Source organism: Rutidosis leptorrhynchoides, chromosome 6, assembly GCF_046630445.1.
Source record: "Rutidosis leptorrhynchoides isolate AG116_Rl617_1_P2 chromosome 6, CSIRO_AGI_Rlap_v1, whole genome shotgun sequence".
Taxonomy (NCBI): Eukaryota; Viridiplantae; Streptophyta; class Magnoliopsida; order Asterales; family Asteraceae; genus Rutidosis; species Rutidosis leptorrhynchoides.
This window is the reverse complement of record NC_092338.1, coordinates 112,761,411-112,778,288: the sequence shown is the minus strand read 5'-3', so window position 1 is coordinate 112,778,288 and position 16,878 is coordinate 112,761,411. Positions and strand designations below refer to the sequence as shown.

The 16,878-nt window shown below is 31.1% G+C and overlaps 1 protein-coding gene across 1 annotated transcript; it reads left to right on the top strand.

Moving 5' to 3' along the window:
- Positions 1 to 9,741: 9,741 nt before the first annotated feature.
- Positions 9,742 to 10,889, top strand: LOC139853981 (uncharacterized). Its single transcript, XM_071843316.1, has 2 exons — positions 9,742 to 9,840; positions 9,960 to 10,889. The coding sequence occupies exons 1-2, from the start codon at positions 9,742 to 9,744 to the stop codon at positions 10,887 to 10,889; spliced, it is 1,029 nt and encodes a 342-aa protein (XP_071699417.1).
- Positions 10,890 to 16,878: the final 5,989 nt, after the last annotated feature.

Sequence of the window (16,878 nt, the reverse complement as noted above, 5' to 3'; positions counted from 1 at the left end):
TTTTTTTTTATAATGATAATCATAATAATCATAATAATAATATTAATATTTTCATTAAAAATAATACTTTTATTAAAAATGATAATTTTTGTGTTAATGATAATAAAAATAATAAGTTGATAATTTTAACCATAATAATGATCAAAATGATAATTTAATAGTTTTTGATAAAAAAATATTAATTATTTTTAAATAATAATAATCATAACAAATATAATAATATTTTGATAATAATTATAATAATAGTAATGATAATAATAATCAAATAATTTTAATGATGATTTTAATGACGTCGTAATAAAAATATTCATTTTTAATAATTAACACAAAAATTCAATTGATTATAACTTCAAATCCGTCCGTTGAATCCATTCGAAATCTAAATGAAAAGTTTATAGTTTTTCGCCACCTTTCCAAAAACATATATATCATATACCTTATCTTAACCGCAGAGGTAACTAATTCAGATTCTATCCTAGGATATATTTTGTGAAAAATAAATATAATAGCATACATAATTCTAATTTCTCTAGCACTAGTCAGGGACACACTAAAAGTAAATAAAAGTCAAGTTTTGAGTGCTCACGTATCAATATTGAGATTCAATATTGCAGGATAGTATTTAGACGCAACGGAGATGATAAACATTAGTTTGACTCACGAGCAAAACCCCCAATCATTACCCATAACCTCCATAGCTATAACCCATAATCTCCTTAATTTTATTCCACTCATGACACCAATTTTGGAACACTTGGGCAGAACCCCGTCATAGAATTTTAATACTAATGGTACTCCTAATCTCAAGATTAATAATAATATTAATCTTAATATAGATAATAATAATAATAATAATTTTAATAATAATAATAATTATAATAATAATATATGAATATATAAGAAAGAGATTGAGAGACAGAAGATGAAATGAAATGAATTCGACATATGTGTTTGTGTCGTGTGATATATATATATACGTATATATTTAATATAATAATATAAATATAATAATTAAAATAAAGTAATAATATAATAATATAATAATATAAAATTTTAAAACGTGTAAAATAAATAATATATAATAATTCAATTTTAAATCTTACGAATCTTTAGAATTTAAAAAGTGGTATTTCTCAAATATTTTAGGGGTATATTATGTAACTTATAATTAATAATTTCTATCATGTCACTTTCATGTGAATAGTAAATTAATTAATTTCATTTTATTTACTATTCATATGAATAGTAAATGAATTAATTTCGATTCAACTATTTAAGCTACACGTTGTTGTACGCTGTGCTTTAAAAATTGTACATTTTTAATTTAACTTTGTTTCTAAAAAAAAAAAATTACAAAAATTATATCATAAAAAAAATAAAAATAAAATGACTTAATATATAAAATTTTAATTTGAAATAGCATCGTTTAATAGTAAATTTTTATCATTTCAAATATAAATCATGACGGGTTTGAGTTTTAAATTATAGGTTGTTCGTGAATCGTAGGGTAAAGTCCAATGGTTAGTTGATTACATAAAGATTTCAAAACTTTCGAGACTCAACATTACAGATTTTGCTTATCTTGTCGGAAACATATAGAGATTAAGGTTTAAATTTGATCGGAAATTTCCGGGTCATTACACAAAGCTCCAAAGGAAATAGAAATTAGAGTATAAATAGCAGCAAAGAGGAAGGAATATTAACTATGGATGACAATGATTATAGAAAACAGATATAGGGACATTGAAATATAAGGAAAGATATAAAGTCCGATAATAGCACCTAAATTACAAATCGTGTATATCAATGTTTATCGCAACATAAAGACACGGGAAAATTATAAGTACTATAACTCCAAGGGCAAAGCAGAAGTAAGCAGATTCCTCTGGTGGAAGTTGAAAAAGAAGAATAATTGTTGTGATAATCAGGATAAGGACAAGGATCAGAACTGGAGTAAGCATTTCACGATCTTTGGAATTTGGGAAATTGAGTATTGAAGTGGTGAAGATTAATGGAACGGAAAAAGTAAAATTTATAGTGAAAATATCAGACAGAGGAATCGAGGCAGATCACCGCATTTAATTATAGAAATCTAAATTTCCTTATTCGCAGAAGAATCAAATCTTTTAGATTTCGAAGATTTTCTTCAAATCCCTTAAATTCCAGAAATCAACCACATCTACGTCAGAAGATTTGACGAAACATTATTTCTTCAATTCACTCTTGTGTGATAACTTCACTCATACGCTTCGAATTATCGAATTGTTTCATCTATGAATTATGTATTCTAATGATAATTTTATTCAACCAAGGCAACGTCAAAGTTTAAGACGCACCTTATTTTCTAAATTCAACCATGACTAGTCAAAAGTTATGATGAAACTTTTCTTTCTCATTTCACTCTTTGGTGATAACTTCATTTGTGCTCTTCGAATAATCGAATTATTTTATCCATATTACTCAAAGATGATAAAACTCTAATTATCATCTCATATTCGTCATAAAATCATTTTTATTGTTAGCCATGACGACCTCACTCAAATTTCGGGACAAAATTTCTTTAACGGGTAGGTACTGTGATGACCCGGGAATTTCTGACCAAATTTAAACTTAATATTATATAGTTTTGACACGATAAGCAAAGTCTATTAAATTGAGTCTCATAATGTTTGAACTATTTCCATGAATGCATCTGACCTTTACTATTTCCGACGATTCACGAACAATCCTTTGTAAATAAATATGTAAATACATATGTAGATATAAAGAAAATAAATATATGTATATATAATATTTTGAATTAATAAAGTATACTTTAGTTAATTAAAATTTATGTTGTTAAAAATAAATATGTATATATAAATGTAAGTATATGTATATTAACTTGAAATGATAAAATATAATACATAAAATAAGATACAAAATAATTAGATGTAATTAAAAATGAATATATATATATATATATATATATATATATATATATATATATATATATATATATATATATATATATATATATATATATAATGTACATGTATAATTATTATTATGTATATCATAATATATGAAATTTATAAATAATAACTATCCTATAAAAGTCATGATAAAATATATGTTATGAATATTGAATTTTTCCACAACTAATAATATATAGTCACAAGTTTGAATATAGTATTATATCAATATTATTATTATTACTCTCATTATTATTTCATGTTAATATATATATATATATATATATATATATATATATATATATATATATATATATATATATATATATATAGATAGGAAGTTTGACATTATTGATTGATTATTTTAATATATTTAGTGCTACTCTCATTATTGTTATCAATATTATTATTTGTATTGTTAATATATATATAACTGAAATATATAACTTGATATTACTTGTATTATTATTAAAAAGAATCATGATCATTGATATATTATTATTATTATTATTTGTTATTATTATTAATAAAATATTTTATTAAAAAAAAACTAAAATAATAAATATATAGAAATAGATATATAACAGTTATTTTTTTTTTTTGTTTTAATCTGTTTGTTCTCTTCTGATCTTGCACCCGTGAAGAAGTGGCCACCAATCCCACCAGATATTGTGTGTACAGCTAATAGATCCTTTTATTTGTTATCACTAGATGTCGAAACAAAAACCAGATGGAGATGGGAGAGCACAACGTTTTTATTTATTTATATTTTTTCTCTGTTTTCTTCTTTTACTTGTACGCTGCTCATTTTTTTTAATTCAATTTTGAATCTGTTTTTCAAAAACTAATAATGTAGTTACCTTAGGAATCTTCCATTCAAACTATCTTCAAAATCTCGGTTTCTAATTCGTTCTAACGAGCAAGAATTGTTGAGTCAAAGTTTGTTATAAATAAAGTCAACAGATTCGTTCTTGGTAAAATTTGATTTTGTTTTGACGTTTCAAGTTCAATTAACGATTTGAAAAGTTTATATGAGTGATTAGAAACATACTTTATGTTATAACCTTGGCCTAAATCGTTCACGAAATCAAAACATCAATTTTTTTTTAAGAGCTGCTACAGCAGCGACTGCTTGTTCTTATTTATATTTTTTTTTTGTTTTTGTTTTCGTTAATCAAAAATACAGTTACAGATTAGTAAATGTTTTCAAGTTTTAAATAAATCAACAAACTTGTTATATTTGTTATTGAATTTGAGATTGGATTGATTCGATCTTGAAGGAGGAGATGAATAAGAAAACAGTTTAAACATGGGTTATAAACAATCGAGTGGGTTGTAAAACAGATAAGTGAATTGGAGTAGACGGTTTGGTGTAATGTCGGATTACCGAGAGGTCTCGGGTTCAAGCCCAGGCGTAGGCAATTATTTTTTTTGAACACTTATGAGGTAGAATTTTTTTTTCTTTTCTTTTCTTTTATTATTATTATTATTATTATTATTATTATTATTATTATTATTATTATTATTATTATTATTATTATTATTATTATTATTATTATTATTATTATTATTATCATTATTATTATTATTATTATTGTTATGATTAGTATTATTATTATACTTGTTATTATTATTATTATTACTATTATTATTATTATTGTGTAAAGTTATAAATTTATGATGATAAAATAGTTAGAAAACAACATAGTTGTTAATAATTATGAATTGAAAGTAATAATCAATATATTATGTTTTTGACTTAAACTTGGAAATATATGTATAAATCATAGGTATGATGATAAGATTAATCGAAGATGCAAGTTATGATGATATATATAGCTATATGAAAGAATCACATGAACACACACACACACACACACACACACACACACACATATATATATATATATATATATATATATATATATATATATATATATATATATATATATATATGTATAGTACTTAAAGGATTAAAATTTAACATAAATATTAATGAGGACTTAATTAATAATTACTATTTATTATGCTCATTAACTTTAAAACGAAAATGTTAGTTATATAGGAATCGTATATATATTAACAGTGAAAAATAATATTATCATTAGTATTATAAGTATTACTAAAAATATAAATTTTTAGTATTAATATCATTATTAGGAGTATGATTAATATTATTATTATCATGAAAAATAATACGATTTTTTTTCATAAATATTGGTATTATTATCATTTTATAAGTATTGGAGTTATTATCATTAACCTAAGTATCAATAATAAGGTTATTATTATTAGTATTATCAACATTGAAAATTATTATAATTATAATCAAATACGACTTTTATTCACTATTATTACTATTACATATTATGATGTATATAAAAATATACTTAAAAGTAATAATACATATAAGTATTAATTAATTATATTAATAATCTTTATATAAATGCCCATATAGAACAAATTAGGTATATTTCAAAACCATACAAATAAAAATCATTTTTTTATATATACAAATCAAATAACTACTATATAAGGTTATAATATATAAATTTGTTCGATTACGATTATATATTTTAATATATATACAAATGATATAGGTTCGTGAATCCGAGGCCAACCCTGCATTTATTCAATGTCGTAATATGTATTTTTACTACAAAATACATTAGGTGAGTTTCATTTGCCCTTTTTACTCTTTACGTTTTTGGGCTGAGAATACATGCAAATGCTTTATTAACTGTTTTACAATATTTATATGCGTGAGTTTCATTAATCCCTTTTTAAATGCTTTTGCAATATATATTTTTGGGACTGAGAATACATGCGATGTTTTTATAACTGTTTTATGAAATAGACACAAGTAATTGAAACTACATTATATGGTTGAATGATCGAAATCGAATATGCCCCTTTTTATTAAGTCTGGTAATCTAAGAATTAGGGAACAGACACCCTAATTGACGCGAACTCTAAAGATAGATCTATCGGGCCCAACAATCCCCATCCAAAGTACCGGATGCTTTAGTACTTCGAAATTTATATCATGTCCGAAGGAGGATCCCGGAATGATGGGGATATTCTAATATGCATATTATTAAGGTCGGTTACCAGGTGTTCAATCCATATGAATGATATTTTTGTCTCTATGTATGGGACGTATTTATGAGAACTGGAAATGAAATTCTTGTGGTCTATTAAATTGATGGAAATGATTATTTATGTTAAACTAATGAACTCACCAACCTTTTGGTTGACACTTTAAAGCATGTTTATTCTCAGGTATGAAAGAAATCTTCCGCTGTGCATTTGCTCATTTTAGGGATATTACTTGGAGTCATTCATGGCATATTTCGAAAGACGTTGCATTCGAGTCGTTGAGTTCATCAAGATTATTATTAAGTCAATTATAGTTGGTTATATTATGAAATGGTATGCATGTCGTCAACATTCGATGTAAATGAAAGGTTGTCTTTTAAAAACGAATGCAATGTTTGTAAAATGTATCATATAGAGGTCAAGTACCTCGCGATGTAACCGACTATTGTGAATCGTTTGTAATCGATATGGACATTGTCCGGATGGATTAGGACGGGTCCTTTCAATGCGATCGCATGGCTTCCAAAATCAGGATACATCTATAAAAGGCCAGCGAATTGAGATTAATGAGTACACACCAATATCAATCTCTCTTCTCTATATGTAATATATTTATTATAATTATAATTTTAATTTAAGATTAATAATAAATTATGGTTTAGTTGGGTTATTGTAAGAAATGTTTTACGGGTTTTAAAGTCGGAACTCTGTCCGTGTAACGCTACGCGATTAATAATCAATGTAAGCTATGTTCTTCCTTTTTAAATTAATGTATCGTAACTAAGTTATTATTATGCTTATTTGAGCCGAAGTAATCGTGATTTTGGGCTAAATATTAAGACGGGGTTATTGGATTTTGTACCATAATTAAGGTTTGGACAAAAGACTGACACTTGTGAACATTGGACTATTGACTATTAATAGGTAGGGGGTATTGTCTAATTGAATGAAAACTCATTGGAATATGTCGAACCTATCTTCAAATTAGTTAATCTAATAATTATTAAATTGATTACGAATGTCCTATTTAGTGACGTTTTTAGGACATCGTTTACAATCATTTAATTAATTATTCGGGTTGGGTAATTGATTATTCATTCTGATCAAGTGGATAAATTAATATTCATATCTCATTAAAACAGGGGTGGATTACATACAAGGATAATTGGTGTAATTGTTAACAAAGTAATAAAACCTTGGATTACACGCAGTCGATAACCTGGTGTAATCATTAAACAAAGTATTAAAACCTTGTTACAGTTCGAATCCCTAATTAGTTGGAATATTTGACTTCGAGAATAAGGTTAATTTGATGAGCATTTTATAATTATGACTGATGGACTATTATGGACAAAAACCAAATAGGTATCAAATAATCCAGGACAAAGGACAATTAACCCGGGTAACAATTAATCAAAACGTCAAACATCATGATTACGGAAGTTTAAATAAGCATAATACTTTTATTTCATATTTCATCGTACCTTTATTTACTGTCATTTTTATTACTACAGTTTACTTTATCGTAATTTAGATTCTGTCATTTATATTATCGTCATTTATCTTCACGCTTAAAATATAAAATCGACAAACCGGTCATTAAATGGTAAAACCCCCCTTTTATATAATATTATTACTACTTATATATATATATATATATATATATATATATATATATATATATATATATATATATATATATATATATATATATATATATATATATATATATATAGTTGTTAAAAATATAGTACGTATCACTAGCTCCCTGTGGAACGAACCGGACTTACTAAAAACTACACTACTCTACGATTAGGTACACTGCCTATAAGTGTTGTAGAAAGGTTTAGGTATATTCTATAAATAAATAAATAAAACTTGTGTAATTTGTATCGTATTTTGTAATAAAAATAATAGTATTTCGTACTACACCTCGCACACATCACACCCCTTTCCCTTCGATTGGCCATTTCAGGTCTAGGGGCTTGAGCTATAGGATCCTTTAAATCGGAAAATCTAAACCCTTCCGCCTAGAGTTTCGTAGAAACCATTCGTCAAGAAAGTTCGAAGATCTATACATCTCTTATACATATCCCAAAATATTTTTATGTGTTACAATATAAGTAGTAGGTTATAGGTGATAGTAATAGTAATAGTGTATACATGTTAATTAATAGTATAAGTAGTATTAGGGTTTCATTAATTAGGGTTAGTTAATTAAAGTAGTATTTTAATGATTAGGGTTTGTAATAAATGTCCTAGGGTTTAATAAATGTCTAGGGATTAGTAATTAAATTAGGGTTTAATAAATTAGGGTTAGGTTTAGGGTTTTAATTAAAGTAGTATAGTTTAGGTGTAATTAGGGTTTAGGGTTTTAGTATGTATATGTATATATTTTCGTGTATATATGTATATATATATATATATATATATATATATATAAAATTTATTTTTTACATGTATACATATGTATATGTCGATATGTATATATATATATATATATATATATATATATATATATATATATATATATATAGTTATTTTGTTTCCTTAATTAAACACAAACAAATCTCCTAATTGTATCTAGGGTTTTGAAGATCAAAGTTTCCTTTCCCTCTTTTTTTTTCTTAGTCGACACACACACACGCACACACACACACACACACATATATATATATATATATATATATATATATATTTTCATGTATATATAGATCTAGGTGTGTTTATGTATATACTTATGAATAAACAAGTGTTTCTTATGAATATGAATTAACAAAGATCAAAGTTTATGTAAATAGTTTAGGGTTTATGTTATACCTTTGAAGATTCGAAGATGACTAACAAGAAAAGAAGAAACTCTTTGATGATTGAAGATCAAAGCCTTGAAGATTCGAAGAACACCTCGAAGATTCTTGAAGAACACGATGAACGCGAAGAACACTTGAAGATTACCTTGAAGATTGATGATGATTTCGATGAGTGGTGGTGGTGTTTCGGTTTTGGGAGCCGAAAATGGGAGAGAGGGGAGAGAGATTTTGAGAGAGAATTTGTGTTTTGATTTGGACATCTTTAGCTCTAGCCTAGGCCTCTATTTATAGTTGAGATTGGAAGATTCTAGAATTAGGGTTTGATTAGGTTTTACTTAGGAAAAAATTCGCTTGGAAAAGGGGTAAATAGGGGATGCTTGGGCCGAAATTAGGAGGGGTATTTTAGGCAATTCATATATATATATTTTTTTAAATTTTTGGCTAGAGCTTTTTAGGGTTAGGGTTTGGGATTTTTCACTTTAGTCCTTGTACTTTAGTCTAGCTTAACAAATCCTTAATTATCCAAGTTTATTTATTTTAAGTACACAAGTCTTAAAGTTATTTATTTGTTTACGGAAGTTGATTAACTTATTTTTTTTATTAACTTGTCAAGTAATGTACAAAGTTATTTATTGTTTTTTATAATTCTTAACGCTTAACCATTACCGATTAAAGTTTAATTATTAAGTTTAATTATATTATTGGGCATTTAATAAGGAAAAGTATAGAATGGAAAAATGAGGGTCGTTATAGAAGAGATGTTCCGCCAACTTTTGCTAAAGTGCAACAAGAAACGTATGATTATCTGCGAGGTGGAGAAGATAGTACTATAACACCTGCTTGCGGGTGGGGTAAGGATAAAAGTTGGCGCGACGATAATGACTCTTTTTGTGATGGAAATGGCGATAATTACCGCGGTTCAGGATATACACGGTGAAATGGCGGCGGTGGTTACCCGCGCAATGATAGGTATCAGGGTCAAAATGATAACCATGGTTATAACCGTCGAGATCGTTATTCTTCGCGAAAATGGAATAATGAGTCTTTCAATATCATTCAGATGCTAACAAAAACGCCTTAGGAAATTTTGCTACAGGAAAGAGTTGCTAAGTCTTTTCCTGATCCGCAACCGTTAGGGGAGAATAGCAGGCGAGATAGGTCAAAGTTTTGTGTTTTCCATGATGATTATGGTCATGACACCAATCGTTGTAGAGATTTGGCGGAACTGATCGCGGAGGCGTATGAGCAAGGAAAGATGGACCATTTGATCGCGCAGGGTGCTGCAAGTACTGCGAATGCAATTATATTGCCCGCAGAAACCAACGCTCCGCAAGTGCCAAATGTGGCTGAGCGAAAAGCTCCCGCGGTGAAAAATCTTGGGCTAAAAATGGTGACTAAGAAAGAAAATCAGCGCGGAATTCATGTCATTAATGTGGTAGATATACAGGGCGAAATGTCAGTATTCCAAATATCTGAACAAATTGCAAGCTGGCAATGTCTCTCTATTGCTTTTCCTCCTGCAAGCCTGACCGCGGATGTTGACAAACTGGTAGTGGTTTCATGCCGCATTGCGAATACTGACATTGTGATTATGAAGGTGCATATTGACACTGGTAGCAGTGTAGATGTCATATATGAGCAATGTTTTAGCAAATTACCCGCAAATATTCAAGCTTTGATGAAACCTACTGCGGTTTCACTTGCTGGATTTTCAGGAGAGTCAACTTGGCCTGTTGGTCAGTTGGAGTTGCAAATTGAGTTAGTTGATGATCGCGATGAATCACTAAGGCGCCAAGCATTGTTGAATCTTTATATAATGCGAAATCACTCGCGATTCAATATGATTCTCGGGCGCACTGCTTTGCGCATGTTTGGCGCAATCCCTTCTACTATACATGGCATGGTTAAATTTTCTGTTAATAAGGGAATTAGCATGCTAACTTCTGCGGTGGTAGAGCCATTTTGTGCTATGATTATGGCAAGAGAAAGTGTGGGTGTTGAGGGACATTCAGTCCACCTTGAATAGTGCGAATATTTGTAATAGAAGGCTTGTGATAGAATGCTTAGTCAAGTTTGATCAATCATTGATATGCTATTTTTATTTTCTGAAATTTTTATTGCGGAAAAGTAATGAATAAAGCAAAGTTAGTTTCAGTGTTAGTGGTTGTTTCTATACAAAGCAAAAACACTGCGTGTGGCCACGCGTAGTGATTATTTTGCAGAATACAGTTGCTTAATTTTCATAACACTGAATTAATGTTTGTGTAAATGTAATTAAGGCTCTGTAGATATTTTTAACAATATGGCATGGTTTTCGCTAAACGTGGTCTGCTTAATGTTATAACAATAATGCGAGTATGCATTGTGAAATAATACGTTTAAAACCAAGTGATGAGGTTGCACACTTGTGTTAAAAAATGAATGTTGCGAAAGGATAAAATTTCCTAAGTGTTTGTTCTTGCCAATACTTAGATGCTTCGCAATGCTAAAAATGGCATAGGGATCGATTTGTCGGACTTAGAAGATTCGTAATGAATAATAGATTGTTTCGCATAAGTACGCGTTTGTTATGTGCACAATAGCGAATGTGAAAATTGCAAAGGGCAAGTATGAATTATGAATATATGATAAAGTAAAGCGCTATATAAATAAGACAAGTTGCAACTGCGGAACATAAACAATTCATTAATAAACACGCTATGCAAGCGCGTGGAATTACAAAAAACGCAATTTATAATTGCGGGATTGAAATTTACAATTACTTAAGATATTTTAAAGCTTCGGTGCTTTAATATCTGCAAACTTAACGCCCTCGCGTTGACTGAGCTCTTCTAACGCTGATATGGTGATTTTCTCAACCTCTTTCTTTGCTATAGCTGGCGCTTCCCGGGCATCATCGGTCGCACATATCTCATCTGCCATGTCCGATGGAAGTGGTTGATAAAGATCGCCAAACTTGCAGAGCAGGTCATACCACTCGCAGCGAGTAGCGAGCTTGGCTACTTGGGCATATGCCTGAAACTTCTTAGTTACTGGCTTAGAATCCATTACTTTGTCGCCGAGTTTCGGCAGATACTTAACAAGTTGAGAAAATTCTTTTTCAGCATTTTCTGCTCTCTTTTTGAGCTTGGCGTTTTCGTCCGCTGCTTTTTTGAGTTGAGCCTCAAGTTTTTGCGCCCTCCTTTGTTGAGCGTTAGCAGCTTTAACCTGCTTTTCAAACTCATCGGATATCTCGTTGAAACGCTCAACGTTGTCGATGGCCAAGCAGATTGCGTTATAGCAATTATGGAGTCGCTGTCTTTCAGCTTGAGGAAAAGTCAGTTGGCGATATTGATCTTGAGTACTTTTGGGGTTGAATTTGCAGAGTTTGCGGTACAATCGGTTGGCTTGTTCTGCTTCTGCGGCTTCATCCGTATCATTTTCTTCTTCGTTGGATGCTTCAACGTCAGAAGGAAGGTTTAGGTCTTCAGTACCGGGCTCTTCCAGAACATCCTCGGGGATACACCCAGTGATATTGTATAGCGGTTCAGGCTCACATGTGGAGTCTGAAAGTACAACTAAAAAAAGATAAGCGAATACGGCAAATTAGTGTGATAACAATAAAAGCGTAGTATAAATGATAACACAGATTGAAATTTACTTATTCGCTTCTTGTTCGGATAAAGAGCGAATCCGTCTTTTGCGAGGGGTGGTAGCACCCTCTTATGCTTTTCGCTTACCGCGGTCTTCACCGCCAGGAATAGTAAGCGTATTGATGATAGGCTCATCAATGGGAATAATCTCGCCATCGCCGTCTTTTAAGCGACGGGCTGGTCGAATCCTGCTAATATCCGCTGACCTCATAACTAGGTCAAGGTCAATCACTGCAAAATAAAAATGCAAAAGGTTATGCGGAAAAAAAGGAAAATGTATTATGTATTAGTATAATGCGAAAAGTTTATCCGATATACCATTGTTCACTTGGTCAATTAAAAGGGCATTGCAGTCGCTCCAAAGCCAGTGGATAGAAACCCCACCAATGTACAGCGGTACATTAGAGTATGACCGCAGGATTAAACCCATACCCTTGATCATTTTAAGGATGTCTTGTTCGAGATCATCCAGAGTGATCTTGTCGTTTAAATTCGTATCGAATTCCGTACACCACTTTCTTGGTATACTGTTATCAACATGCGCGGTATCGTTGATAAAAAAGAACGAACCGCGCCAGTTACCAATGGAGTCTTTTGGTGAAGTCATCACGCCAAGTTTACTGCAGAATGAGAACCATCCCGCATCGTGTGGCACAAGACTGTTGCAAGAGCGAAACACGTTAAGAAGAGGTTGCTTGTTGATTGAATTGCAGTACATCTCAAAAAGCACGATTTTGTTAACTGCATTAGGATGAAGCTAGGCAATAGCAATCTTGTAGTATTCACAGACACTGCGAAAGAATTGAGTAAGAGGCAGGCGTAGATTGCCTTGTGAAATGGCAGCTTCATAGATTATGATCATTCCCTTAGGGGGAGCATTAGCTCTATCCTCCGCCGATGGTGCGGTAGTAAGAAATTGAGCAAGTGGGGGATAGTATTGCTGAAGGGTTTGGAGTTTTGCCTCCGTCATGTATGAAACAAAACAACCGGGAGTGTTAGCAGAAGATGAAGATGCCATTCGTAATAATATACTTAGATCGGCTGGTGAATTGAAAAGTTTTAAGGGTTAAATCGTTTAATTGCAACGAATGCGTGTGAATTTTGATAAGAAAGTTTGATCGAGTAAGCAATCGAGGAAGAAAGCGTAAAGTTTTTTATGCGAATCATCCAGCTATTTATAATTGAAATTAGGGCGAGGAAGTCGAAGGGGGTAATGATTACTCTTAAAAGGCTAAAATTACCGCAACGTGTAAACGGTAATTTTCTAGCCGTTACAGCTTTCCTGATTTGACAGTTTTGTAAAGTTACCGTTGTTGTTATGCGTTGTGATTAATAAAATCAACGGTAATAATTTGGTGGTAAAAAATTATTAAAAAACCAATTGAGAATATATTTTAAGGTAGCACAGTTTTATTTATAGAGTTTATCATGATACATCTGCTTCGTGAAATGTATCATAATAAACTGGGGGGACTTGATCATATACATAGCATTGTATATGTATATTTTAGTGGCTAAAGGCCAAAAGCAGAACTTACGCGAACTATAATAAAAAGGTGTGGAATATCCGCTGAAAATAAGTATAGCGGCTATGTTTCCGCTTTAATAAAAGACTGCGGTTTAATCCGCTAAGTTTCCGCGGATAGTTAAGTAATCCGCAGACCGCGGATATTTCGAATACTATAAATAGAGAGCATGGCCTCTCATTTATAGGTTGTTGATTCTCTGCCATTTGCCTAGACCTTTGTGATTTTTACTTGTGACTTCGCTAAAGGAATTTCTACATTGAGTTAAGGTGAATCATGCTAATTAACAATCAAAACCGGGTCGGGGTGGTTGATCACTCGATTGAAAAGTGAAAGACGATCATCAGGGTCCAAAATAATCATCAAACATCCCATCCTCCATCTTTATCATTGCACTCAATCCTTAATTAAATAATAACTTGATATAGGATTGATCAATCGTCGTCAAATTTTCAAAAGAATCACACTAACGCAATTGATATAAGTACATTAAGTGTAATATCTTTATCATTTTACCAAACACGTAAATATCAAACATGCAAATGAATCATACCACATCACTCGTATTATCTACACCATTTTCAAAAAAATGCGGTACCAAGTGGGTAAAAAACCGAAAAATACCGGTTCCGTACCGGTACCGAAACCGGTACCTTATTGAAATTTCGGTACGGTTTCGGTTCTCCATTTTACCCAATTTCAGTACCGGTACTAACCGGTTCCGGTACGGTTCGGTACGGTTCTGGAACCGATCTCATCCCTAATCTACACCTAATTTACTACTTAATTATACTTAGAATAATAATACAAGTTTAACTCTCAAGGGGTATAACTGTGAATTTATGAGACAAAAGTGTAGAATGATCAAAAAATGATGTGTGTGAATCACCTCCCATATGTTTATCATTACAAACAATGGAGTAAAAACGGTAACATGCCCATAAAAATAATTTTTTTTTTAAAGAAATATGCGTAACAACAAAATCTTAAGAAATTTGCGTGTGTTTGGCTTGGAACACAATCAAACCTCTGACTGAGCTACCTTAAATTGAGGGTAAAAGTAAAGGTAAATGTAAAGTTAAAGGCAATCCTCTCTGCGGCTGGCACTCGAGGAACCACGGGGCACTCCGGTAGAAGGTTTTCTTTGTTCGGGCGGGTAGGACGAGAAATTCGAACCCATACTTTAATGTACACAGCCTAGCAGGATTACTTCTGGCTGTTTCCAATCCTACCGTAAATTGTGCTGAACTTAAATATTCTAAATTAAGCTCTAAGCTACCCTAAATTAAGTTAGCCTAATACGAAATTTAATTTTGTATCTATATTTATTCACGGTAACTATAAGTTATGAAAAAAAAAAAAAAAGGTTAAGTTATATATGGCTTGCTTAAATGTAAGGTTCTCCAATTAGGAACTAAAATCAGCAGGCTTCGATATTACTTATATATCTTTACATCATATGGAATAAAAGATTTTTTTGACATGTACAAAAGCTATTAGAATCACAATTTACTAGAATTTTATCCGATTCTATGGTATTGAAGTGAAATATAGAAACCTAGGATTATTAGCTATTGATGTCAATCTATCGTTTTCATTTTCAATCGTCTTGATATCCACTCGAAACTTTTAACTTGAATCTCGTTTGAAAGTTACGGAGACAACCAAGTAAATTCTCCCATAAACTTGTTGAGTCCTAGCTTTCAAAATCATCCACAAAGCATTTTACCGGTTGCCATATTTTATGACTCATATTATGATTTCACCGGTTGCCATATTTTGTGACCCAATTCTGATTTGATATGAACGTTATTCCCATTGAATGTTTCTTAATTTTTTTAAAACTCGACTATCATCCAAGCTCCAGACCTAAGTGCTAAGATTCACAACAATATACACTATTGTGAGCTAGCTCTTCCCTGGGAACCTTGACCAATTCCATTTTCGTTTCTACGAGCCTCCCAAGTCCCATCCACTCAAACTTTATATTTACCCTATTTCATTTTAGTAAGACAAAATTTCATTCCTCGTCCTTGAACTTTATATCAACTTTGACTCCCTGTCCTTTTTTTTGTGTGTGCATCCGTCGTCCCTAATGTATCAGAAATCTACATCCCTCGTCCTCCCGTCTATTTTCAGTCTATTTTGCCGTTACCCTCCTATCACGTGCAGAGCATGTGGGGGTAAAAAGGTCATTAAACTACAAAGACGAGGAGCGTAATTATATCTTCTTCCATAAATTACCTCTCAGGTTGTTCATCAGTTATCAGTAATTATTAATTTTAATTATTCTAATTTCTCAAAACCCGAAAAAACTTGAAAAAGGGGTTTATGCTCCACCAAAATCCCCCACCCCCAAATTGACCTGCAAATACTCTATTAATGGCGGCTTCTAAAATAGCATCGATAGTTGTCATGGCGGCTGCCGCCGCTTCAACCACCACTTACGTTTACGGCGACGGTCCGTCCTACCGGTTCAACCCGTTCGCTCAGTCTCCAAATCCTCCATCTCCACCATCCAATCAATCTGGTTCAGATCCATCAAATCTGGATCCTAAACCTGAAGTTGAAGATTCAAAAGGCGGTTTTGATGCTGAAACTTTAGAACGAGCTGCTAAAGCACTTAGACGAATTAATAGCAATCAATATTCTAAACAGGTGTAATGTAATTATTTTTTTAACTATAATTATTTTTCATTATTATTGTTATATAGTCTGTAATTATCTATGTGAGTAAGTACTGTGTTTGTAAATATATTGAATCCATTATGTTTAGTGTACGTATTCATTTTGATTCTTGCGTAATTTATGGAAGAAGAGGAATGAATTTGATTGTATTAGGGTTTATGATTTATGA